Source organism: Sebastes umbrosus, chromosome 22 (genome assembly GCF_015220745.1).
Source record: "Sebastes umbrosus isolate fSebUmb1 chromosome 22, fSebUmb1.pri, whole genome shotgun sequence".
In the NCBI taxonomy this organism is placed as follows: domain Eukaryota; kingdom Metazoa; phylum Chordata; class Actinopteri; order Perciformes; family Sebastidae; genus Sebastes; species Sebastes umbrosus.
Window position 1 is genome coordinate 20,289,495 of NC_051290.1, and position 27,907 is coordinate 20,317,401.

The window sequence follows — 27,907 nt, forward strand, 5'->3', positions numbered from 1 at the left end:
TCAGTCTGGGCTAAAGTGGTGGACCAAATGACCGACATTGCCATCCCTAGAGTCATACTGCTAGTGTGGCTAAAAACAAATGGACTTGATACCATCCTGCAGGTTTTTAACTACAACAGCTTCTGTATAGCTAAGGGCTGTCCTCGACCGAAGAAATTCTAAGTTGATTAACATTGCTACGATTTTGTCGACTAATCGATTAGTTGATTTAATCGACATATCTACTATGAAACTGAGTTTCTCCACAAAGAATCACACAAAAGCACCACTTTAAACCTTGTGTTTACCAGAGATGTGCTCATTAGTTTCTTGGAAATAAGTCATTCAGCATGAAAAAAGCATAAAAAACAACTAATCAACAAAAAAATCTTAGTCGACTAAGACCAAATCAACCAAGTCACCCGGTTCGACTGTAATCAGACCATTAAATAGGCGTTACCAGTTGCTATAAACACCATAAAGGTGGGTCAATAGGGGCCTATTACGCCTACTACGTTGTAAAAGTGAAAGTGAAACTTAAAGGCAACATGTTCAAACATGTAAAACTGAATGAAACGTCACATTTTGAACACAAATGAAAAAGGTTTCTTTAGGTTTAGGCAACAAAACCACAACTTCTTTAGGTTTAAGCAAAAAAAAAAACAATTGGTAAAAACACAGTGTTTTGGGTTGAAATAACTACGAACACAAAGACAACTACACATTGTTGGTTTTACACGGGATGCAAACTCCAGTCTCCTGGGTGAAAACCCTGTTTGGTGTCCCCAACCTCCCACCCCATATGGAGTTTCACACTGTCTATACTACAGCATCTGACTTCCGCTTCTGCTCCTGTCATAATTACTACGGTCGCTAGAGGACGTGTTCTTTTATACTTTCTTTTGGTGATCTAACATGTGAACAGATGATAAAACCTACTAGTGGGTGTAGTAGGCCACTATTGACTCACATCTATGGTGCTTATAGCGACGGATAACACCTATTTAATAGCCTGACAACAGTCTGATCGGCTGACCAAGTCAACTAATCAACTAAGAGGGGGCAGCCCTAGTATAGCTACTAAAGTGTATAATCATTTTTAATCATATACACTGGACATATATTTTACAATCTTGTAGAAAATGCAGAATCCAGAATATTGTATATTACTCATAAATTAATTGACATATCATCTTTGAAGAAGATACTGAGCTTAACTCAGCTTTACTAATATAATATGACAAAATTCACATATGAATACTGAGCAGAAGGATCTAATATCTTTCCATATCCTGTAATGTTGCCTGTTCCCCCTCAGCATGCAGCAGCACTCAGCACTCTGATCTTCCCATGTCTCTCTCACCACCACTTAAACTCATTCGTAACCTTATGTAGTTCCTCACACAGGCTCATATTATCACACTTGACACACAGGACCCGTTCCACCCTCGTCCACCTCCATCTCTCTCCACTTTGACCGGCTCTTTCTATTCTTACTGCCTCCGTGTTCCTTAGCTCTATCACGCACTACTCTCCTTCTGCCTTCTGTCCATCTTTCACACTTTTCGCTAATGTACAGCCTTCGCTAAGTGGTCCTGCACGACTCCACACTCCTGTCAGCAGAAATCTGGTACAGTGGAGTGTGTGTGTGTGTGTGAGAGCATGTCAGTGATTTTGTGTGTGTCATCTGTCTGTTGAATTTGTTTTGAAAAAACACTCTATCCAAACCTGAGCTCCCCTAATGGGCAAAGGATTATATCATCCAGAGCTGTGTGTGTGTGTGTGTGTGTGTGAGTGAGAGAAGGTAAATACAATAAACACACACATGAACCAAGTCTATAATGCTAGCCAACAAAGCCAGGAGGAGAGTGAAGAATGGTACCTGTCAGGAGAGGAGGAGACAGGAGAGAGGAGCGATAACGAGAGACTCGGAGAGGGGGAGGAGGAGTGGAGAAAAGATAGAAAAGATTAGAGATACATGAAGTAAGTCTAATCGAAATGAGGGACGGTGGGAGGGAGCAATGGAGGAGGAGATGAGACCAAATGAAAGTGGAGAGAGAGAGAGAGACAGGAGACAGGCTGATTAAGAGAGAGACAGGAAGAGTAAGAGAGAGTGAGAGAGAAAGGAATGGACAGATGAGCCGAGGGGAGGAGAGGCAGAGGCAAACAGACAAGAGCAATAGACATCTGCAGCCCCACAGGCGATACAAGGAGGTGCTCCACCTCCACCACCGAGTGTTTGTGTTTTAGGAGTGTGGAGGTGAGTGAATACGTGTCTGTAATTGCAAAAGGAAAAGTGACAGAGTGAGTTAGGTAGAGGAGGAAGACAGAACACACACAAATACAACTTGTCCGTCTTATATTGACGAGCTCATGTAGCGACAGATGGAGCCGAGCGAGAAAGAAAAGGGGAAGAGAACAGAAAAAAAGGAAGAGAGGAAAAGAGGCATCAGAAAAACAGTCCCAGCTGTATGCAGGCCAATGACAGTTTCAGGATTTTCATAACTAGACTAGACAGCCTCCTAAAGATTAGACTGTTAATTATAATGAAATAAACAGAGCTGAAAACAATTAGTCAATCGACAGAAAAATAAATGGAAACAATTTTAATTGATTACCTGTTTAAGTCATTTCTTTTTAGCAAAAAAACAGCAAAAAGTCAGTTGCCTGCTTGTGAAATGTGAATATTCAACGTATTCACATGCAACAGTTTGTATATCTTAAGAAAAAGTTATTGCTCCTTTTCGTTAGCTTTCATGTGAATCTCCAGGAACACGTGTCAATTTCTGCTTATTACATGTATACAGTCTTTTCAAAATAAACTTCCGTCTTCACAGGAAACAACTTCCTTAGGTTTAGGCAATCAAACTACTTAGTTAGGTTTAGGAAAAGACGGGGGTTTGGATTCAAATAACTCCGGATGTGGCGAAAAGTCGGGTGTTTTTTGACCCACCCATCCACCCGACCTCCTCCCTACGCCCTTCGCCACTCTTTATATTCCCTGGTTCACGATTACGTGAATTACACACAAATTTATTTCATGGAATATCTACAAATTATAGTGCATTACTTTTCATAGGTATAGCTACGAACAGTGTATGAGAACAGCCTTGAATATTTTCTGGTTTTCTTAGTCCTCTGAGAAGGGACCTGAATATATTTGGATTTTGGACTGCTGGTCAGACAAAACAAGACATTTAAAGGAATAGTGCAACATTTTGGAAAAAATATGCTTCAACTCTCATATCTGTCCGTGCAACATTAAAGGCAGGGTTGACGATGTTTTCCAGTCTACACTATTTGTTATATTGGTTGAAATGGTCTTTACACCCCGACAGTGATCCATTACTGATGACCTCTGAAAAAGGGCCGGAAAAGAGCCGTCATCTGTAGCTGCTGTAATCCTGTAAAAACGTCTACCAATCACTGCCTCGTGGTACACTTGGAAAGAACAAATCAGATGCCTCCCTGCTCGTACTCTACCCTTGGCGTGCACCAGCCTGAACTCAAAGCGCATTGCCGCCGCACGTTTACTGGAGAATGGAAGAGAAAACTCAGCCCTGCAGTAGCACTGCCGCAGTTACTTGTCATGAGGTAGCGTTGTTGAGTTAAGGTCCTCTCTCCGCTCTGCGTCTGTGAAGTAGTTACGATTCGGCGGTGCTCGTACATTTGTGTGTGTGTGTGTGTGTGAGGCGTTGCCTTGGAAGGAGCCCCGAGGGGAGGGGGGGGGGTTTAGACGGAGCTCCTGAGGCGATGCTACTTTCAAATGATGCTAGGGAAGCAGCTAGCCTGGCTCTGTCCAAAGATAACAAAATCCGCCTACCAGCGCCTCTAAAGCTAAATAATTTACACTTTATCTCTAGTTTGTTTAATTCGTACAAAAACTGCTATAAAAAAGTGTAAAAAACAAGTTGCCCGACTATTTCTTAGCTTGGCTGGTGAGGGTTTGCTGGTCTCCTGGCAATCTCATGGCAACGATAACATTTCAGACACATAAGAGAGTGGTATCAGTCTTCTCATCTTACTCCCAGCAGGAAGACGAAGAAACGCATTTCACAAAATGTCGAAGTGCTCCTTTAAAGATATCATCATGGGCTTTAAGAAATTGAGATGGACGTTTTTCACTATATGCTGACATTTTATAGACGTAACAGTTATGAGGAAAATAATCCGTAGACTAATGGATGATGAAAATAATTATTACTTTAGCAGCACTATATAGTCATATATACTGTATGTATGATGATATGATGTTCGAATACCTTGTGTAAAATTAAAACATACACACATAATAGAGAGGTTTACTCTATGCATAGACCTTTCAGAGCTTACATTATTAAAACAGCACCTGTAGGCATCCGTTCTGTAGGTTTTGTCTGATTGTTCTGTTGCTTTAGCAAATAAGCCCTCAAGCAGCAATAATAATAAGTAGCTTCCGAACTAGAAGAGATGACTTCTGGCAAAGAGTTTGTCAGCTTTGACGACATGCTGTTCAGGTGATATTACAATACTGTGGTCTGTGCGAGAGCACCGCTGCGTGACCAGGAGGACGATGAGGGGAAGAGGACTGGCAGGTGTGCATCAGCCGAGGGGCGCAGAATACATGACAGAACATTTGTATGAAGACGAAAAAAAAGCCTGTCCCCGTCTGTAGCTCACCACTCAGCTGGATCAGCTGTTGTTCTGTCTCCGATTTTTCAAGGCTCCTTCGCCACACGGACTTTTCAATGTTCTCTTTTGTTAATTTAGCATTCCACTCTGCCAGTGAACATCGCCACACTCATCCATTTTCAATAGAGATCACGGTTGGGAAAAATATACAGCATAAGCTTAATAACACATAAAATAAGTTAGACAATAATAATAATAATTGATATACTATATTCTAATAATAATGTAGTTTATATTAAAATACAGCCATTTACTTTCTCATCCCACATTCTGCTAGCTGCACATGGCCCTGCTGTCTGAACTTTTGATATAACAGCTAAGTTAGTTAAACTCAATAAATGTGTTTGTAATGCTATTATAAACTATTATAAGAAACTCATAAGGCTTTCATTAACGTTCTTAAGCATGATACTGATTTCATGCTAGCTTGTCAGGAAGGAGGCTAAATACAGCTACACATTTACACTAAATTTTGTCGAGGATAAACTGGCATGGCCTTTTTCAAAGAGGTTCCTTGACCTTTGACCCCAACAAATGTGAATGAAAATGGGTTTTATGGATACCTACGAGTCTCCCCTTTACAGACATGCCCCTATTTATGATAATCACATGCAGTTTGGGGCAAAAATCATGCAGTATAAATGTGTTATTTTCGTCGATACTAAAATGGTGTATTTGAATATTTCTGCAGCAACTTATCAGACATAAGTGAGCATGGTAATGACCTCTACTGTTGACTTTTTATGTACCCATGAACATCCCCTGTCCCCTACCCCTCTAAGACAGAGGGCAGAATGGTATAGGGTTAACTAACGCTTATAACAGAACATTAATATAAAGCGTTACCAAACTTTCTTTACTGTAGCAAACAGTGTGGCAAACATCCTAATCATATTGCCCAGCTACATATTAATCTTCCTGGCTGCATGATGGCTTAGAGGCACAGAGGACCGTTTTCTGACCTCTTTCTCAACAGACTAATCAAATTAGCATTAATACTGAGGGAAACTCAAGAGACTAAGGGTCTTTTTATACCCTTCATTTGGCTGAACGGAGCTTCCTTTGTAATTGCAAATCATGTCCATGGACTTAATTTGTATTGGGTGCTCAGAAACACGATGTTACGTCCTTCACTGACAGCTCCGAGCTTCAAAGATATGGCTTTCACAATGCGTGCGTGTGTGGGAGAGCATGGTTAATGTATATACGTTGGCTGCTCTGCTTGGTTGCCAGCGCAGTGTGTGGCGTGTCTACTTTATATCTCCATCTGACAAGCACACTGCCTCTGCCTTATCGACGAGCCGACTGTGTGAGAGACGCAGCCGCTGTCGAGCTAACAGGATACAACAGGGAGCGTAGCAGGACCCGTAGGCACATTAAGCCAACATTAGCTTGTGCAGCGAAGCCCACCGAGTGAGTCTTAATTGAATTGATAGAGTTTGGGGAGAAGAATTGATGAGGAGAACTGAGAGGGGCAACGAAAATAAGGGAACGGGGACCCGAGAAGGAAAATTGAGAAAGACACACAAAAAGAATAACAAAAAAAAAGAAAAAGAGAGAGAGAAGGAGGAGGTAGAGTAATAGACAATCTCAATCCAGCGAGAGCAAAATAAGAAAGATGGCTAGGGAATAAATGTGTGTAAAGCAGCAATGGAAAGAGAAAGGTGAAAAAAAAGAGAAGCGGCTTGATAAAGAAAGAGAATGCAAACTAGAGAGCAAAATAATTACAGAGGGAGCGTGAACATGGTGAAAGAGGGATGAATCTATTACTAAGCTGTGATGGTAAATAATGAAGGGAGAGAAACAAAGGAATTAATGAAAGATAATGAAAAACAAAAAAGCAGGATGGAGGTGAATTTAGGCTGGGAATGAAATTGTTGACTGCAAAATTGGCAATAGAGCTCCCTCTCCACGACTACGATTAATGTGCCCTTCAGGATATCAACCCAAAAGTAGTTCACTGGAGTTTCTACCCACATTTACATAGAGTGGGGCAATACGAAGAACACAACAGTATCAGTGCTGGAGAACGTTATCCTGCTGAAATAAAAGTTAAGTTAAAACCATGGACTAGGGAAGTTGGGGTGTTGGGTTCGTTTTTTTCTGTATGCGTCTTAATTAATTACAGTGGAAATTAAAAATATATATAGCCTATTATTAAAATATTTTTAAACTGTCTCACATGAACCTCCGCTGGGTGAATACGCCACGGTAGATCCTCGCTCGTCTCTTGTATGAAATGGCTGTATTATCACTGTCCTGCATTATTATAAACTATAGTAACCTGGTTATGGGTCATCCATACACTGCCTCGCTCCCTCTTCCTCTCCTCAGGACTCAAGCATTAGCTCCGTGTTGTTAACTGTGTTACTGTGGCTGCTTCGACATGCAGTATGTTGATGTTCAAGTCTGCTTTTCTAAAATCAGGGTTTTCCCTGCCATCGCAGTGCAATGAGTAAAAACAACGTGGAGAGCATCCGGACGAGACGACGCACGAGACTGCACGGGGGACGGGGACGGGGAACGGGGGACGGGGGACGGGGGTCGGGGGACGAGAACGATGGCGCTGTAATTTATCGATACAATCTTCAAGTCCTGCAAAAGCAGCACATAATATCACCGATGAGAGCGAATCATCTATCAGTCATTCTGTTAGGATGCCGGGCAGAACTGATTGTTTACTAATGCACGATGTCACGCACTGATAAAACAATGTTCAGTTTTTTGACTGATTTTACAGGGCAAACATTGCCAGAAGAGTTATATGTTCAGACGAAGGCTGTGATATGTAAGGGATAATGTACAGTGAGCCGGTCATTGTTGTGAAATAACAAACGCCTTGAAGGGGTTTATTTCAAATAACAAACGCCTTGAAGGGGTTTATTTCACAACAATGACCTGCTCGCTGTACATCATCCCACTTATTACATGGCTACTTACTTAAGAAATCAATAATTTGACACAAAAACGCTCCGCTAGAGTCTAACATCAGAACTGCGTCCATGGCAACGGTCTGTTATACATAGCAGCGGTCTGCTATAAAGAAATAACAGACCGTAGAACGCCGTGAAATAATAAAACAATGATTCAACTATAGCAAGTTTTGTCTTTAAGCTTTTTGGGCGTTATCTATAGTAATAACAATGGTCAAAAATTGATGTAAAATGTCATAGTTGTGACTTTCTCTCAGCACCCCCAACTCTGACTGACTTCCAGGAACCCTGGTTAAACCTCCCCGGTAAATGTAAAAATCTAACACAGAAAATTTGCCAGCTTAGAGTAAAAATGTCTCAGGAAAGGGCAAAACTATAAAACAGCAGGTAGAGTAAGAAAACTACCGAGGAAGCCAGGGAGGGTCAAACAAACTGTGAGGCTGAAAGTGAATCCAGACAGCTCAGAATAGAGGATGTACCAAACCTTCATCTGGGATTGTTTTTGGCTCAGCCAAGCAAAGAAAAGAGGGCCAGCTTTGGCAGAACGAGTCAGTGCCAGAGATGCTAATGGAGCCATATCAAATACATGCCAGATACATCTTTTATACTACAGTCTGTGGTACCTACCTACCGGCACTGAAGGTTGGTAGAACGAAACAATGTTATGTAAGCAGTAAATGTGCAGACACTCCTGAAAATGAACACTTTATCTTCATGTCTCACCTTAATGAGGTCTCCTAGTAGTTTGTTGGCTTCGGTATAGGCCTTCTTCACCTCCTTGAACTTGTTTCCCAGTCCCATGCTGTGAGCCTGCGATGAGCCACGGTGAAAGAAAGAACAGTATGAATAAGAAGAAATAATCTTTTTTATTACTCCGTTTAAGGAAAAAAAAAAAGTCAAGGTATTCTGAGTCATCGAGAGCTAACCTGTGATTTAAGGCTGTAATTTGTGAAGTGACACCCACGGCTTTTAAATCTATAGCGAAGATGCTCGAATAGTAAAGGCCAGATGGGCCAGTATAGTAAGCCACTGTAAACTGTAATTTGGTACACAGTGCGTTTGTTCAACTCTCGTTGATATAAACAGGTCACAACACATTTTTCTTCCAGTGGGTGCACACAGCGCTGCGGAGTCAGTCACTTTCAAATAGTCTGTGACACACTTCTGTACACAGTGTACACACTTAATGTACCATACGGCATTAACAAACACCAAAATAAGTTGTTCAAACAACATTTTTAGTGAGTTTTCTAAAACAGTGCCTCTGATGACTGCACTTCCTCTGCTTCATTTTAGTTCTTACATCTGCAGGAGCTTTGAACAGGCACACAAACACGTCAAAAGATAATATCTTATACATGCGTTGTCAGAAATAGAGGAAAAATAAGTCTATTTTTCTCCAGAATATCATATCTTTTTAAAATATAGACTGTATGTCAACAGTCCATTAAGTTAAAAAGTACACAGACATTTTATAGGTGCATTGAAGTGGATATAAATGTAATGTTGCACTGAGCTAATCCGTTGTTTACATCCCCTTCATCCCTAAGGAGCTAAAAAAAGTGGCAAAGAGCTTTGTGAAATGCATTTAAGCTTATTTAGCTTCAAAATCAATCACTTGCACCATTAAAAAAAAAAGAGGCCAGAATAGCTTACTGTACCTGGAAGTGAAGGTTGGTGTACTGTCCTCCGGGTATCTCGTTCTCGTAGACGTCAGCGTTGCCAGATTTCATGGTGGCGGTGCAGTCGAATGGAGCGTACAGGCCTCTGGCTACTTCCCAATACTCGCTGTAGTCGTATACCTTCTCCAGAGCAATGCCTGCAGCAGAGCAGAGCAGAGTGGCATCAAATTAATGGTCCCCGTGCACATTTTCTTTTCAGGAGACTTGAAAACACTGATCTACTGTCTTTTGAAACTAAGCTATTCGCTTGAAGACAACAATGTAAAAATAGGGGCAACAAAAACATTTGGGTGTTTTCAGAATATAAATCTAAAGCACGGGATATGTGGAGATATATTAAGGGGGATTATAATCATATGCTGTATTGGCTGGGATTTCTGTGTGACTCATTGCCAATTCAGCTTTAGAGCCAAAATCTGTAATTCTCTGATTATTTTGTGTGGGTATTGATGTGATATTCACTAAAACAAAGTTAGTGGAATTGTTGTGGAGGCTAATGTGGCAACCTGCCATTCATCCAAATTAATCGTCTCAAAACTTGTGCCAGCTAGCAAATTGTGACAGTGCTGGGTTTATGCTGTTGATTTTGATGTATGAAAATAGACTGCTGTGTGAAACTTGTCACAGTTTTGACAGTGTACCAAGTTTTGTTTTTTTAAAAGATACAATACTTTGTCAACCAGAACAAGTCCTGCTCATCAGGTAGGTATTAGGGGTGTACGAAAATATCAACACACACGAGTATGGCGATATTATGTGTTGTGATATTGTATCGATTCTCCATAACAACCATGTCATACTAGCTTGTTGCGAAGGAGGTTAAATAACGCTCAAAATTTATGATCAATTTTGGCAAGGAAAGACTGGCATGGCCATTTTCAAAGGGGTCCCTTGACCTCTGACCTCAAGATATGTGAATGAAAATGGGTTCTATGGGTACCCACGAGTCTCCCCTTTAAAAACATACCTACTTTATGATAATCACATGCAGTTTGGACAAAAAACATGTAGTTTTTTTGCATTCAGTACAAATGTGATATTTTTGCCTATTCTAAAATTTATTGTGTGTTCTTTATACTATAAGAACTTTCCTAAAATCACATTTCGCAACATATCGCCTTACTTACAGTATCACAATATATTGCAATATATTGAACTGTTACCCCTGTATCATGATACGTATCGTATCGCCAGATTCTTGCCAATACACAGCCCTTGTAGGTATGGACATGTGTCCAACCACGGTACAGTATGCTGGTTTTTATGTTCTACTATACCATGGTCCTATTTCTCAAATCAGTCAGCAGGAGAAACCAAAATGTCAGCAGAGACTTTTATAATCTGCCAGGTGCTCACTTTTTTTTAACAACTCTTAAAGATTGCATTAAGTCAGTAAAAAAGAGGGATTTAAAATGGGTTACAGGCCAGAACATGTTGATAAAGTGTAAAGCGCACTTATTAACCTGGAAGTGCACATTTCCATCTCGCCTTTGGCACTCATTAAGTCCCTGTGATATTTTGTGATCCTTAAAAAAAAAGCATCTGTTGCTCATATTCATGACATTCTGCTGCAGCCAGTTAAGGTGTGCTAAAGCTGATTACCTTGAAAGGAAAAAAAAACAGTTTTAATCCCATGACAGGAATGGCAGTACACTGAGCTTTTGGCTAATGGTGACAAAAAAATCAGCCGTGTTAATGAGACAAACTTAGCTCGTTACATCCACAACAACTGAGTGACAAGCTCGAATTTTCATGATTCAAAGCGAGTACGTACTCCAGAAAGTGTCTGTGTGCTTCCACTGTGATCTTGGCGGGGAAATGGAGCTACTGTGATATTAATGTGAAACTAATGTGCATGTTGTTGCTCCTCAAATTCAGCTGCCTGCCAAGCCAGTCAGTAATTAGGTCCATTTCCTTCTCTGTTTGAGAACCAATTTTGTAGCTTTCATTTATGCTTCCATTGTGAAATTACAGCCTCAATTTACACGGGGAAGTGACGGCATGTTCAACGTGACAGCATACTCTGTTGACTCAAATGTCAGCTCCGGTCAAGTTTCACCTTCCTCCAACACCCGCTGAACACCTCCTACTTCCATTTCATGTACTCATGGCTTTGAGTTAGTGGACAAAACAGATATTTGCAAGCTTCTACCAAATATGTAGCTGTAAAATTAACTTTTTTTTTTAAAAAGAAGACGTACTGCAGCTCTCTGATTGACAGTAACTGACCCAAAAAACTCTGCTATTGGTGTGCTGGAAATATCTCTATGTAACATGACATTGTCCACATTTGGCATGACATGGTAATGAACAAAATACATCAACTTGGCACAGAAAAGCTAGGGGGGGAATTTGTTGAGTTTTACGGTGGATTTTACTCTGATTGTAAAATAAATTATAGATAAACTCTTTCAGTGTATTGTAAAGTTTTTAGATCTTGAGCAAATGTAACTCCACACTGGAATAGAAAGGATTCACAATCATTAAAGGAATAGTCATACATTTTGGGAGTCTTTTATGCTAAGCTAAGCTAACAGGCTGTTGGCTCCAGCTTCATACTGAACGGACAGATATGAGACTGGTATCGATCTTCTACTATGGTGTATTGCAGCCATTGTATGTAAAAAAAAAATAATAATTACGGAGCGGGGGTAGGCAGGTAATATTCCGTGAAAAAACTCAGAATTTCCTAGATTAAAGTCTTACAATTTCCAATAAAAAAATCTTGGGAGATTTTCTGAGACTAAATTGGCAAATTTACAAAAAAAAAAAAAAAAATCACAAATTTACGGAATTATACGTTATAAAATTTAGGAGAAAAAAAACCTCGGGAAAAATAGATGAAATGGAAACTGTTCTGTGAGACGCACGAGTGACGTACATCAAAATCCCTTCTAAAGACACTTTCAAAACAACGCCATAAACTTTTTTCACCTACCCCATTAATCATCTCATGACCTCTCAGATTTATCTGGTGACCCTTTGGAGGGGCTTCACCCCTTGGTTGGGAACCACCAGACTAAACTACCTGTAAACTGTATATAAAGTAGTTAAAACTAGCACCACCTCGACCAGCTACAACAGTAAAATGCTGCTGACACGTTGATGCACATAATCTTAGAATTTGATTTAGTTTAGATCTCTTTTAGCTCATTGGCTAATCTTCCAAGAGATCCCAATAACATTTAAGCATATAATAATCCATAAACAATTCAACACATAATTGTTGACACACATTTTGTACACATATATACGTGCATACAAACACGCACACCTACCACCTACATACATTGGCATATATACACATTTATGTACATATGCTCACATACAACACCAATACTCTACAAACCTAGTGACTATTCTTGAGTGAGTTATTGTAATGAATTCAATAATTTATAACAGTTCTGAAAACAAAAGTCCGTCCTCCCATTTCAGTTTTTATTTTTGGCAGCATATAATGATTTATCTCTTATCTCTAATTCTTATGTTAACATGGTATTTACCACATACCAATAACAGTTTGTCCTCAATGCAATATAATGTTGTCACATGCTCTCCTACTGCGGGCCATCCCATTATAATATGTAGTTCACGCACTCCTTTTTCAAACTCACTTGCTGCTCTATTTAGAGTGATCTGCAGTCATCTCATATCTCTCTGAGCTGCGTTGCCCCATGACGCACAGCAATAATTAATGGGACTGTAAATTAGACTGTGAGATATTACCTTAAGAATGTCTTTAGATAAAAAACGTTGCAGTTATATTATATTATGATGTCATATATCAGTCACAGGGGCCATTTTTCTGCAGAACAAGTGTATTTTACTTTGGTAATTGGTTGAATGCAGGGCTTTTTCTTGTCACTGAGTATGTTTAGATTGTTGTGTTGATACTTTTTCTAAGGTAAAGGGGTCTGAGTACTGAGGAAAGCGAGCACAACAACATTGTTTTTATCTTAATTTTTCTGCTCTTGTGATGACCTAACTTGCCTTCTGGGATTAAAAGGTTTATTTCACCCGGCATCCTATAAATATGGAGATCAGCTACAAATGTTGTGGTTTTCTGACGTTTGTTAAATCACGCTGGAGGTAAATACAGCATTGTTTTTTCTGGACCGCTGCTCACGCTCCCAAAATCATCAATCACCACACCGCCGCGCCACGTGTACGTACACCAGGCACACGAGCATGTGCACGCACGTATATCAGTCATTGAGATGGCTGCTTGGCAGTGACAAAGTGCCATCAATATACAATTCATTAGCAGCACAAACTCACTAATGCGGGAGATAAACAGACAGAGACGCGCGCATATTTGCGTTCATAAACGTGTACACACATTCTTTACACCATCGCAGATGTTGTAGAAACACAGCCAGCCACACACACACACACACACTACCACACCAACAACCACACAGTTTGTAGTTGATGAGACGATGAGAGGTAACCAAGACGCATAGATGAAGACAGATGAGCACGACAAGATTCAGAGAGAAAAGACGGGAAAATTTGAACGCAGACAGGTGAAGAAAGGGAGAGAAGAAGAAGCTAAATGTGTTGTCGCCTACAGTACACATAGTAATATCTATGCTTTGTGTGGTGTGTGTACAGTCATCTGTGTGTCCGATGACTGCTACATCTCAGACGGCTGCATTGTTATGGCAGCTGAAAATTCCTCGTCAATTAAATCCATGCATGATGCATGAGAAAAAGCCAGTAAATGCTGTGTCAAATAAACACAAGGACCAATTTAATATGTGTCATCATTCAACTGCAGGAGTGCTCGTGAATATGCATGACTTTTAAAAAGTGTGCGTGCGCGCACACGTTGGCTGACTGAATAAATAAACTGACAGCTTAAAGACAAACGACTTAACCAGAGAAGCGCTGTTTTTTCGCCGTTTCTTTCAGGACAAAGAGATATTGTGGGAGACACTGAGGGGAGTGGAAGGGAAAGAGCAAAGAGTGAGGGAGTGAAATAGGCATGTAAAGTGCTGTTAATTGCTTTGTCGCTGAGTGAGAGGGAGGGAGGAGGAGGAGGGAGAGGCGATGTGAAAGAAGCGGGGGTGATAGGGAAAAGGCAGAGCGCACTGCACAGCGCTGATTACTGCTTTGTAACAGAGATGGCAGGAAGACGGGAGGGAGTGAGGGAAAGCAGTAAACAGACTAAGGTCAGGAGAGGTATAGAAGTATCTAAGTGTGCTTGATTGCAAAAGTAGTGAGCTAGGCAAACGGAGATGGAAGGGGGGGGAGAGACGCATAGGCAGAGATGAAAAGAACAGACGAGCACAAGGTGACAGGTAGGAAAAGAATTTGGAAGTGAGAAGAAGTTTGTCTGCATGTGTATGCATAATGCATGTACCAAGGTCACATCGGGATACACTATAAGTATGCACACATGTGTGTGTGAGTGTGTGTGTGGGAGACATTCTGCATCCCAATCTGAGTCTCAAGTGAGGCAAATTGAAATTCCATGAATAAAACTGACACACTTGAAAACCTCTCGCTCTTGAGTAATGACCTTGTCTTTCTCTCCCTCTCTACTTATTTTTTCTTCTTGGAACTGTATGCTCACAAATTGATATTCTGTCACTAACTTTGTGTCTAAATGATGGGAGACTTTCTCTCCCTCTGATGTTTCCTACTTATTTCCTACATTTGCCAGCTTGAGAGAATGGATGTGAACCTGTTGCGCTCAGCTTTGGGTTAAGCGTGTAGACGGAGAGAGCGGCAGTGAAGTCATTTTCCTTTTCAAAGTCACACAGCGTACTCAAAAACACAGCATGTCTTAATGGCTCTGTTGCTGTGTTGCTTTATGGACTATTACAGAATTTGCTTCCACTCCTACGACAGATTTCTCACTGTATGATTGTTCCTGCAGCCGTACTTAACAATGAGCCTAGAAAAGAAAGCCATTCACTTTGAAGGAGGCCCTGAGAGACTAACAACACTGATGTCTACTGTCATCCTGTGCTTTACAACACCGCTGTAGTGGCACTGTGAATATGAATGTGACATCATGCTGTCTAGTTGGCCACTCATCCATGGAAATTAAGTCCTCACAGCTACACTGACCCAGAAACAAAACAAGCATTGTCTTTTTTTTAAAGAGCAACTCAACACCTGCTGAAAAGCTTGTTTTTGTTGACCAGTGGTTTAACTTTTCACCTTGCTGCAGCAACCCGTTCTCACCCCCCCCACTCTGCAAATACCAAAGCTTGGTCAGCGCCCCCCGGGATCTGATACCGACGCACCAGTGCTCCCTTTAGTGTCTGTATGAGACACACCAGGCTTTCAACTAACTCCAATGTAAACTCATCCGCGTCTGTATTTGACGGTCAGAGCAACTGACAAACACGGGACTCTCCCACAAGCCAATGTTGACTCATTTGACCTTACTTTTGGTATGTAACGCACTAGCATATTTATTTTATGTAAAACAAAAAGCAATTTATAGCAATTTGAATATTATTTTAACCCAAACCACGATCTTTTCCTAAGCCTAACCAAGTACCTTTGATGCCTAAACCTAACCAAGTGGTTTTGTTGTGTAAGTAAACCTAAAAACAAAGCAAACCTACGTTGGAAGTAGGGATGTCACGATACCAGAAAACAATAAACACTTAAAGCTAGAATTAGGAAGTTAAACATTTCTTAATTCCCTTTCTAATATATATTTCATATTGCTGTGAAAACAACTGCATTTATTCAAGTTTCTCGGCAAAAACTAAACGTTCCAAGATTACATTTGAACACATGATGATAACGTTGGAATTTACCTTTGCCTAAAATCTTTTACTGAATAGAGCTCTAACGTATCATAATTACACTCAATGCAACCTCGCTTAACGTTAGCGGTTAGCTCCGCAGGACTGTGCTGCCCACCGGCTGCCAACAGCTAACGTTAGCTAGCTTTCCTTCTGCCGATTTCAACGCAGATTTGTTGTTCACAATGTAGCATAGTGAGTTTACTGCATCCTTTTGGATTTGTGATGCCACAAGTCTCAAGCCCTGCGGTAACTACGGTACCTGCATTACTGTAGGAAACATGTTACATCACGTTTTCAGAATTTTGGCATCGACTTGGTACCAAAGTATCGGTTCTCATGACATCCCTAGTTGGAAGTATATTTTGAAAGACACTATGCATGTAATGAGCGGAAACTGACAAACTGACACTTCAGTCCCTGACATTTCCAAAACCGATGCTAGAGAGGTATTTAGAGCGTCATAATTTGAAGCGTAGAACCACCAACTAAGCTTCGGTATTTGACGAGTTGGGAGTGAGGATGTGTTGGCTGCAGTGATGTAGAAGTGTACTCCAGGGTGTGTCAGGACATTATGAGGGTGTGGTTACCACACTTAATGACATCAGTCTGGTGTTAAGTTACTATTTAAACATTTTTTAAGGTGGATTTTACTCAAAGATACACAAATGGTCTTAAAGGTAAAGCATGTGCTTTTCAAACAGCAGTATGTGTCAGCTTGCTAACACGGCATGCTCAGTTTCACAGTGGTTTGACACTAACGGACAACATTATCCCATCTATGACAGGACCATGTGAAATTGCTTCTATGAGAACGCATCAATAAACATGCAGAGGGTGTAAAGCAAATGTGGGGATGAATTTCCCTGCAGACTGATCGTTCTGCGCTACAGAATACTAGCATCAAAGCTAATCATTTCACCATGGGACACAACCAGTAATTGATAGGCATTAGTGAGGGTTTTCTCTGAAGACCACATGGTTATCAAAAACCGAGCTGATGGCTGATGGGAAATAATGTCTCTCTCATGCCCAGAGGCAGGAAGCTGTCTGTACCTACATCATCAGAGCAGAACACAAGCAGGACTTGGCATGCACCAAATTGTCCATTAAATAAATCATTTAGACGGTAACAAACAGCTTATAATGTTGATAGTACCCTGCACTACAGATCAGACTGTACATTAGCTATGTAGTGTGAATAAAATTAGCGGTGCTTTTGCAATTTCTGAGTAATGGAAATGAGCTATCAGATCTAGTTAGCAGAGCCGAGTCGGTTTTCCCAATAGCATTACTCTACATAACTAAGCAGCAAACTTCACATCAGTTTTAATTCCTTCAGCCCGTTTCATGTTCCTTTAATTTCCAACAGCAGTTCTTCGACTGGCTGCTTTAATATCTTTTACGCTGTGCACACATTGCTGTGGGAGGCTGAGGTCACTGACTCCGGGCAGCTATCAGAAGTGGGAGAGGCTCCAGATTTCTCACAGTCCGTGAAGATTACATCGAGCAAAACACACCGGACAACAGCAAACCCGAAGGGGGAATATTATAAATCCATCCCTCACTTATCTGTAAGACCTCCTGTGATGATAGAATAAAGCTGTGGTGGTCCAGAGTGCGACTGGAAGATCTCTGATAGGAGCTGGCAGAATGCCTTGGGAAAAAGCCTTTAACCCTTAAATGCTCGAGGGAGAGCTGCTCATTAGTCAACGTAGTTTTGTAGCATGCCATGATGAATATAAGACCACTTTATTCGTGGCTACAACCAAGCATCAAACGGATCTGCTGATAACTCTCACCTTCCACACACAACTATCTGAAAATGTTCATCATGTCATGGATCAAGAATGTTTTGCTTTTATTGACCAGGTCGGCCTCTTTTCTTTTGGTCTGCCTGCCTCCCGCTTCCATCCTCCTCCCATAATTGGCTGTGTACATTATCACTGAGCAGAATGTGTCGGCCTTTTTCTGACTGAGTGAGGGCCATAATGAGTGATGCGCTCTGTCATTCATTGATTTGTTGATTGATTTTTTTCCCCCTCTCATGTAAAGCAGTAGAGGCTCAGAGAGACACTAAGAAATAATCTCTGAGCAAGACTGGTGATCTAAGAGATGTTCTGTCTCATTAACAGCTAGCTACTGCAATAAAGGCTTTGTGTGGTGTTGTTGTGGGAATTGATCAACTTTACTATTGAATTTTTTCACAGTGAATATTTGAAGGTGTTTGTTCCAACGTATTCTTTCCAATCTGTTCTTTACGATTGAATTAAACTGATGAGAATAACAAAATTACATTTCATAGTGTCCCCCATGCCCCCCCCAAAAATGTATCTAATACAAATCCTTTCCTTTAGGAGACCTTGCAATACTTTTGAAACAAACATGAGCATGTCACTTACCGGTGTCGAGTTTGGTCCCCTTGGCGCAGGCCACCATGGCTCCCATGCTGGGCTGAGAGGTCATCCCGGCCATAGAGTCGACCTAGAGAGTGACATTCAATATGAATCCTGTTGGACTAAAAGCCTTCATCATTGTAAAAGTGTGTTATGTGGGTCCACAGCCTAGACTTTATATACATGAAGCAAAAGCAAATCTGTGTGCACATTTGTGTACATTCATCCAAAATGTATGCATATATGCTTTATATATACGGATTTATTGGAAGAAAGCACAAAACTAGCAATTTCCCATCAAAAGGGACCTTAGGTCTTGGATATCTTCCCTGCATTTTATTTGTGTATTTCAGCATAAATGTTTTATATCTTGACAGAGTAAAAAGACAAAGTTCAACCAAGTAAACCAATGGGACCGATACTGGGGTTGTCCTTGACCAAAGAAATCCCTTGTAGACTAACCGATTAGTTGATTTAATCGACAGCTTTGTGAGTTTTTCTAGAAATAATCACACAAAAGCACCACTTTAAATCTTGTGTTTTAGAGATGTGCTCATGTTTCTTGGAAATTCAGCATGAAAAAAGCATAAAAAACAAATCGATTAAAGAAATTTTAGTCGACTATGACCAAAACGACCGATAAATACTACTGGACAGTTGATTCTTTCATATAATGCTACAAAAAACTGAACAGCAGAACAGCCAAAAAACTGCAAATAGCAGCCAATTGTTTTAATGAAACTCCCAATGCAGGCAGCATGCGTCAGTGAACACAGTAAGAGAAAAATTCCTGGCTTCAACAGTTGTTCCATCATTGTTTCAGTGACATTTCACAATGCAAACAACTTGCAGCAACTGGTAGAAAATGTTTGTTTGAGATGTTAGGATAACCTGTGGGTGGACCTAGACCTCGAAATAATTATTCCAGGTGACTGTACATCTGAGCAGCCATCATTGGAAACTGTTTGGAAAAGGGCAGGCACTTTTAAAAAAAAATACTTGGCAGGTGATTGGATGAACCATCTGTCAATCAAACTCTTGCCGAAGCCAGTCGGGAGAAGAGCGAAAACATCGCCTCCAGTGTCGTTCTTTGCTCTTCTTTCATTGAAAAAATACTCTCCATTTCTGATATAACTGATGCTATTTGCAGTAACTACGCTAACCTCTTCAGGAGCCGCCATTGTTGTTTAAAATGAACAGTCGCTCCACGTTGTGTCGACCTAAGCCACGACCCCTAGCTACCAGTAGCTCCTCACAAGACGCTGATTCGTCTGTGGTCTGGCTTGCAGGACACAAATGTATTACTTGAAGCCTGACGAGATGGATTTTTGCATGATCTCGTGACATCATGAGAATCCAGCTGCCTTGAAAGGTAATGTATATAGTGGTACTGGTAAGTAACATGAAAGGCAGTTCTCACTTTCCATAACTTTTATAAGTAAGTAGAAAAACACGATTATTAGATTGTTTTATGATAACAAATACAGTACACATCCCAAACCTTTCAGAGGCTTTTAAAGTAATGTTGTTTTATACACATACATAATATGAAACTTTATTATCAAGACATCCAAAGCAACCTTGTCTGTTAGTAACACGTGGCATCTGTAGAAAACAAACGTGATGAATACTCACAGCCACATCCACTACGTCAGCTCCAGCCTCAGCACAAGCCAGCATGGCGGCGACACCGGCCCCAGCTGTGTCATGTGTGTGCACATGGATGGGTACATCTGGGAAGCGGTCTCTCAGAGAGCCGATCAGAAGCTTACTGGCCTGTGGCTTCAGCAGGCCGGCCATATCCTGGAAATACAGAGAGATTGAGGAGGAGATGAAGGGAGGAGGAGGATAAAAGGGTTGAAGAAAAAATTAAATATGAAGTCTGACACGAATCATTCAAATCAAATGTTCTTCCTGAAAATATGTTTAGATAATTCGAGACAAGTGTACAAAAGAGTTACTAAAAAACTACTCAATATGCACTGGAAAATGATAACTGATAATAAAATAATGACAAAAGTGGAGGTTTTACACAGACTCACTCCTGTGAGGATGATTATAATGTATGAAGCTTAATTGATATTAACAGAAAATTCACAGACAGAGCTTAGATGTTTAGTTGCGCTCCCTTTGGTGATCATTGCGCTCCATGAAGTTATAATTCATGCTCATTTCCTCTTTTAAAAGTTAACCTCATTAGCTGCGCGGGCCTTTTATGAGATTGCCACTGCTGTGTGTGTGATGGTTCGCGCCGTGGTAGAGCGGGAGTTTATCATTTCACATTTGAAAATATTCTGTCATGCTTGAATAAAGAAATTAATTCAATATGAGTATTATCAGTCTATTCATTTAGATAAGAGGCTCAAATATACAAGTCATTTCAATGGGAGCGAGTCGGAAAAACTTCGGCTGTGTTCATCCAATGAGAGATGTCAGGTCTAAACTTATTCAATTTAAAATACTCAACAGGCTCTACTGGACACCTGTGAGAATGAGTAGGGCAGGACTGAGTCATTCGCACCTCTGCTGCCGATGCCAAATGGAACAAGGGGATATTGTCCATATGTTCCTCAATTATCCTAGCCTAGCCACCTATTGGCAGAGGGTCATGGAAAAGATTAGTAACAACCTGAATTACCCTGCTCTATGGCTCTTGAATAGCCTAAAAGGAAATGAGAGAATAGGTGGGAAGAATGCCCAGCGGCTGGTTGCTCTCACTACAGCTTAGAGGGTCAGACTGAGGCACTGGACGTGGGGGAACAACCTGACCTACTCTGAGTGGTTCACAGCCCTATCAGAATGTGCCTCTTATGAACGACTGATATACAGAATAAGTGGGAAAATGGACATACAGAGATCTGGGACCCGTTTCTAACACAGATCAGGGAAACATACATCTGATGTCTTTATGACTTAAAACTAGGGCTGTAACGCCACTCATTTTTTTAATGCATTAACGCAACTTGCAATTTTTAGGTTGCAGTGGGCTCAGTTTTAAAGCTAGAGTGAAGATACATCATAAGAAACTAGAAAACCTAATGAATCCATTGGTACCAACCATGTCATACTAGCTTGTTGTGGAGGAGGCTAAATAACGCTCCAAACTTACGATAAATTTTGGCAAGGAAAAACTAGCATGGCCATTTTCAAAGGGGTCCTTTGACCTCTGATCTCAAGATATGTAAATGAAAATGGGTTCTATGGGTACCCATGAGTCTCCCCTTTACAGACATGCCCACTTTATGATAATCACATGCAGTTTTGGGGCAAGTCATAGTCAAGTCAGCACACTGACACACTGACAGCTGTTGTTGCCTGTTGGGTCATGTTATGATTTGAGCACATTTTTTATGCTAAATGCAGTACCTGTGAGGGTTTCTGGATAATATTTGTCATTGTTTTGTGTTGTTAATTGATTTCCAATAATAAATATATACATACATTCACATAAAGCAAGCATATTTTCCCACTCCCATGTTGATAAGAGTATTAAATACTTGACAAATCTCCCTTTAAGGTACATTTTGAACGATTGCGATTAATTTGCGATTAATCATGATTAACTATGGTTAATCGTTTTTTTGTATTTAGCTGAACAACCCTAACATTCTGGCATTTCAGTCGAAGTAGCACCAAGAGTGACAATTGTAAAATAAATAGAAGTAGTAGTGGTAGTTGTTGCAGTACAAGTAGCCACACACGGCAGCTTGCTTACATGATTAAATAATGGTAATTGCATCAGGAATTTCATCAAGTCAATTTAAAGCCAAGCCAATGGCGTTTCACCGCTTAAATCAACCGAATACAAGAAAGTTGGCATCCAAATGCTACTTATACTTACTAGACTACTTATACAGGCCAAAGTTTAGCTGGTGGTTAGAGTAGGCTGTGATTATGATGAAATACATGTGTAAAAGACTGCATATACAAGCCTGAGTGAAAAAGTACTTTCAAAGACTCTTTCCAGCTGGTTCTATGTTATTCTGGTGGCAGATGGGCAGGGATTTCCACCCAGAAGCAAACAATAAGTGCCAAAATATTTAGATGATCAGAGGGAAGGAAAACATTGGCTTATTGTAGAACACTTAGCCTCAAACAACTCTCACTGAAAACACTAAAATCCCATTTTTAGTTCCTCACCTTGATGCAGAGGATGTGGGTTCCGGCTTTGACCAGCTCGTCGGCCAGGTTCACGTAGTAGTCCAGAGAGTACTTCTGCCTCATCGGGTCGGAGACGTCGCCCGTGTACGAGATGGCAGCCTCCACTACGCCACCTGCTGCTCCGGCAGCCTCCATGCCCAGCAGCATGTTTGGCAAGTAGTTCAGGGAATCGAACACGCGGAAGATGTCCATGCCGTTCTCCTTGGCCACCTCGCAGAACCTGGAGGAGGAGAACACGAGTGATGTTAGCCAAGAGCACACATAGTCGTGTTCATAAAATCCACGGAGACAGAAATAGAAAAGGTTAGGGAGACTGCCGAGACTTACAGTACACTGCAAGATGTTCACACAATCTCTCTCACACATATAATGAGTTTGTCTCCATGCACAGTGTCTCCCAGATAATAGCGCACATCCGGGGTTGGGATAAGCTGTTTATATCCATCTCCATATCGCCACTCATAAATATCGCTGTACCTGCGATAATACAACATCCTCACTATTTCCATGAAAAGTGAGCTTACACAGCCTGCGGGAGCCCACAATGACTGGAGAGAAATGTATACCCGCCTCATTATCCGAGCTGCTAGTGGTAAATCCCTCCTATTATTGCCTTGGCCTCAGTGTCTTAATCAGGTTTATCATAACTGGGGTGAGTGCTTACTGTGGCTGTGTTACTGTGAATGCAATGTTTACACGCGCTCAGAGCTTTTGTTTTGGCAAATAAACAGACACATTTAATGTTGCGCCACGAGAGGATTACCAGTCCGGCGACTGCGTGTCCAGCATTTATTTAGTACTACAATGTGGTCTAGTGGGCGCCGCTTGGCACCCAATCAAAAACAGTCCGACATATCTGAGAGCTGATGGAATCATTATGTGAATCATGTGTGTCAGGAAGTTTTCCCGTCACATAAAGTGACAAAAATATCTACTTAGCCATCAACAAGCCATTTTAGATATTTAAAAAATGTACATCCCTACTTGCCGCAGAATGTACTGTACTGAGACCCTGTGACACGCGCTTTAAATCAATTAAATGAAATTGAAATTACACTTTGACTTGATTTAGTTAATGAAGACACTTGGGCCACTTGGCTGCGGGCTGCTGCGCTGAAAACGCCGAGGGGGTGAGAGAGTGACGGATAAAAAGGGAGGAGGGGGAGAGAGAGAGAGAGAGAGAGAGCCGGGCCAGCAGATCAAAGCCATTAATCACAATCATGTGCAAATTTTCGATGGCGCTCCCCCTACGGGACGCCGAGAGTGAGAGGGTGGGAGAGGGAGAGATGAAGAGCAGTCGGGATAAAAGGGAGAGGGAGTTTAAAAAAAAGAGGGAAAGAAGTGTGTAATGCGGAGAGATGAATGGCGGCATAAAAAGGGAGTTAGAAGAGTGGGGATAAATAATGACTATATGATAGGAGAGGGGGGGAGCGAAAAAACAGGGAGGATAGGGGAGGTCTCCATGTGTGTGATTCAATGGGAAGGGAGGGACGAGGGGACAGCTGCATTAGTCATAAAGTCGCTGCTAATTTATTTGAGGTGAGGGGAATTACACCGTGCATGTGTGTGTCCTCGTCTGTGGCACTGCATGCAAGTGTGTGTACACATGAGTCATCCACATCATCGAGGTAGCTTGTGAATCCATTTGGAAAAGTGTTAGAGGCGTGTGTATGCATGTGTGTAGACACAGGAGTATTTATAGCCCTAAAGACATTACTGGTGTACGTCTGTATCAATGATGTGTGTGCGTGTGTGTGTGTGTGGAACTCACTGAGCATGGTAGGAGGCAACAGGAAAACATCAACCACATTGACCTGATTAAATGTGTGTGTCATTTGTGTGGTTTGTGAGTAGCGACTGTACAGTATATCCATTTAGATATATTTAGAGAAAAAGCAGCTGTGTCAGCTTCGTGCTACGTAGAAATAGAGACAAATTGTTGGAATATACAGATGAAGCCACCTAGAATTCCCCCCTCCCAGCCGGCTGCCAGCTGGTTGCCAGCCAACTTCCAGCCGCTGGGAGTCTCTTCCTTCACAAAAACCCATAAACCAACTGAAGTACACTGAAGAATCATGTTTCTTTTTTATGCCATAGTTTGCACTGTAAGTTTTTCAGACTTACAGTAGTTGCCGGAACTTCAACAATGTATGCCACCCCACAGTTGTCAATAGTTATTATTCACATGTGTTTTAACAGCATAAAACCTGATTTTCAGTGGAGGAATGTAACTAACTAAATTTACTCAAGTACTGTACCTAAGTATAATTTTGAGGGACTTGTACTTTACTTAGTATTTCCACTTTATGCTACTTTATACTTCTATTCCACTACATCTCAGAGGTTAATATTGTACTTTTTACTCCACTACATATTACAACACATATTACATAATTGAAAGCCTTTTGTAGGTGAACTTGAGAGGAAAGAGAAAAAATAAAGTATTTAATTTACAAGGATGATTGGATTGATTGATTTAAGTATCCTGCACCCCATGGTGTCCAGCCAATATGGACTTACATCACACTAGACAACAACAGCAGCCATTATGATCATGTAACCAATTGTTATGTACACATCCACACACACACAATATCAACAGACCCAGTTTATATAAGAAAGGAATCCTGTATGAAGGAAGCTCTATCTTAGCGACCTGGCTTTTTAAATACATTTTGCCATAAATCAAATGTCATCAAAATGACAACTCAACATATTACCTTCAGATTAAAAATATGTACATTATTCAAATTTACAATTTCTTTAAAGGTCTTATAGATAACATTCTTATTTAGAAGGATATTTTTAAAAGAGTAGTATATCCACAGAGCTTTTAGAAAGGTGCCAAATATGGCTTTTCCTAAAAGAAATTATTATGATTGTGAATTAATCATTTAAAATTATTTAATGGGTCCAAAATTAATGTTTTGTTTATCTCTGTAGAAGATATCAGAAGTTTGGTTCTCACTTCTAACAAGGCTTGTGAATCAATAGTATAACGACGTTGGTGTCATGTGGTATCTCTGTGTCGTCAGCGATCAAGTTGCCAGTTAATGTGAAAAAAACCCGGATAAAAGGCTGAGTTTAACGGTAAGTGACCGGCAACCATTTGTCGTGAAGTGAATGCAATGGAACAGGGGAGGGAGACAACTAGTGTCTAAATGTTATCAGGGTTATCAATAACACCTTTAATGAACAAATATAAAAATGACAATATTCGGCTTAACGTTACTTTTGAAGCTTAATAAGTTGTGTTTTGTAAGAAGAGTAGCTGTTGTCAGCTGTAGCTTCAGACTACACATTGTTTTGGTCTGTAGAAGGTCTTCTATGTTGGGCTTGTGTGTATTGTTGTTTAAGGTGTTTAGTATTCTGTTGGGAGTTATTCATTTTATATTGCTTTGCTGAATTGTTCATGTAATTATTCACAGATGGCAATAATTTACACAGACACAAAAATATGTATTTAGTTGATGACAGACGATAAAGCAGGGGGAGCAGCAGCTGGCTTCAACAAAATCTTATTCAAATTGATCAATTTTTTGTTTGATGCAATTTGCTGTTTCTGTTGCTTGTTTCTTTTATTCGAAATTTCTTATCTTGTTGGTTTTAACTTTTTTGCTGTTTTTTTTTTAAAATCTGTTGTTTGTTATTTTATGTGAAACATTTTTATGCTGCCGCCTTGGACAGGACTCCCCTTGGAAAAGTAATTTTGAATCTCAATGGGAAATATCCTGGTAAAATAAAGGTTAATTTAAAAAAATAATAACATTAAGTAGACTGTACCATACAGGCGGCTGTGGCTCAGAGGGTAGAGCAGGTTGTCCACCAATCGGAACCACCAGCCAGGTAGTTCGATCCCCGGCTGCTCCGGTCACATGTCGATGTGTCCTTGAGCAAGACACTTAACCCCTAATTGCTCCCAAAGGCATAGCCATCGGTGTGTGAATGAGTATTTAGATTAGATCCTGATGGGCAAAGTTGGCACCTTAGCAGCCTCTGCCATCAGTGTGTGAATGGGTGAATGCTGACATGTAATGTAAAGTGCTTTAAGTGGTCGGAGACTAGAAAAGCGCTATATAAAAGAAAGTCTATTTACCATCCATTTACTGAGCACACTTAGAGTCTGTAGTATTCAATGCATACATTAAACAATGCAGATTAAGCTAGTGTTTGTATAGACTACATATTTACAGCCCTGTTTTCTGTGTGTCATTGTATTCCTTTCCGCAGCATTATTGGAGATAGTGTGTGGATTTGTAAGTGAAGACTAAAGAATGTGTGCATAATCCAGCAAGGTTGCACAAAAAGCCGTATGAATGACATGATAAGTCGCGAGGTCTTTAGTGTGCAATAAAAACGTCATTCTTGCTTTTGGCATGTCATTTGTACGGCAAGTAATCTGTACTGACTGCAATGGAAATGCATCCGCGTAAATAAACTACACTCAGAGCTAGTGACAGAGAATAAAACGTGAGAAAGACTGCTTAAGGCAGGTGGGAGTGGAGGTGGATGGGTCCAACAAACGCAGGAGACCGGTGTTCGAGTGTTTTGATTTGGAAGTTACGTTAGTTACGTTAGTCACATTTGTACATGTTTTCCATACTTATGTTATGTTGTTTCTGTACATATTTTACTTTGTTTACGTACTTATTTCAAGTCCAACCATCACGTTTTTCCTAAACCTAACTGAGTGGTTTTGTCGTGCTATTCATACACCTTCCTATGAGATCGAGATGGTATATTCATAATAAGACTCTTGGTGTTATGCATGTTATCTCTTAAACATTTGATTGTTTAATAATTGAATTAAGATGAAAAAAATGGAAGGTTAAACTGTGTGTGTGTGTGTTTAGGAGTGACTCACTTAAAGACAGCGTTGTCGGGGTAGTTGGTGTAGCCAACGGCGTTGGCCCCTCTCAGCAGCATCTGGAAAGGAACGTTTGGGATCAAAGCTCTCAGCTCCTGGAGTCTCTTCCATGGGCACTCGGACAGGAAGCGCATGGCCACATCAAAGGTAGCACCTACACACACACGCACACACACGCAGAGGGGTGGCAGTTTATTTCAGCTGTCATCTGAAGACTCATCCGTCATCCTAACTTTGATCTCAATTTCAGACTCAAAAACTAATATTTCAAACTTATCACATAACCCGCAAACACACACATAATGCACACTAATGGATGCTCAGATGAAATGTCTGATGATACTTGCACATTCATTGTTCATTCTAACACTTTCATCATTTCATTCTAAAGTCACTTTAAAATATAAGAAATGTTTCAGTGGGAGAGGTGAAAAAAACAGATAGCAAT

The 27,907-nt window shown here is 40.6% G+C and overlaps 2 protein-coding genes across 6 annotated transcripts in view; one reads left to right on the forward strand and one right to left on the reverse strand.

The window, feature by feature from the left end:
- Positions 1 to 27,907, forward strand: part of LOC119481208 (serine/threonine-protein kinase pim-1-like) — a 1,020,488-nt gene that overhangs the window by 574,062 nt on the left and 418,519 nt on the right. The window lies entirely within an intron of this gene.
- The window catches only part of pcxb (pyruvate carboxylase b), a 370,637-nt gene that overhangs the window by 36,252 nt on the left and 306,478 nt on the right, over positions 1 to 27,907 (reverse strand). For all 3 annotated transcript variants that reach the window (XM_037757903.1, XM_037757905.1, XM_037757904.1), the window contains exons 16-21: positions 27,457 to 27,613; positions 22,572 to 22,812; positions 20,067 to 20,234; positions 18,438 to 18,519; positions 9,245 to 9,402; positions 8,307 to 8,393 (exon numbers count right to left, since the gene is read on the reverse strand). In XM_037757903.1, the coding sequence (XP_037613831.1) occupies positions 8,307 to 8,393; positions 9,245 to 9,402; positions 18,438 to 18,519; positions 20,067 to 20,234; positions 22,572 to 22,812; positions 27,457 to 27,613 (893 nt within the window). The remainder of the gene's footprint in view (positions 1 to 8,306; positions 8,394 to 9,244; positions 9,403 to 18,437; positions 18,520 to 20,066; positions 20,235 to 22,571; positions 22,813 to 27,456; positions 27,614 to 27,907) is intronic.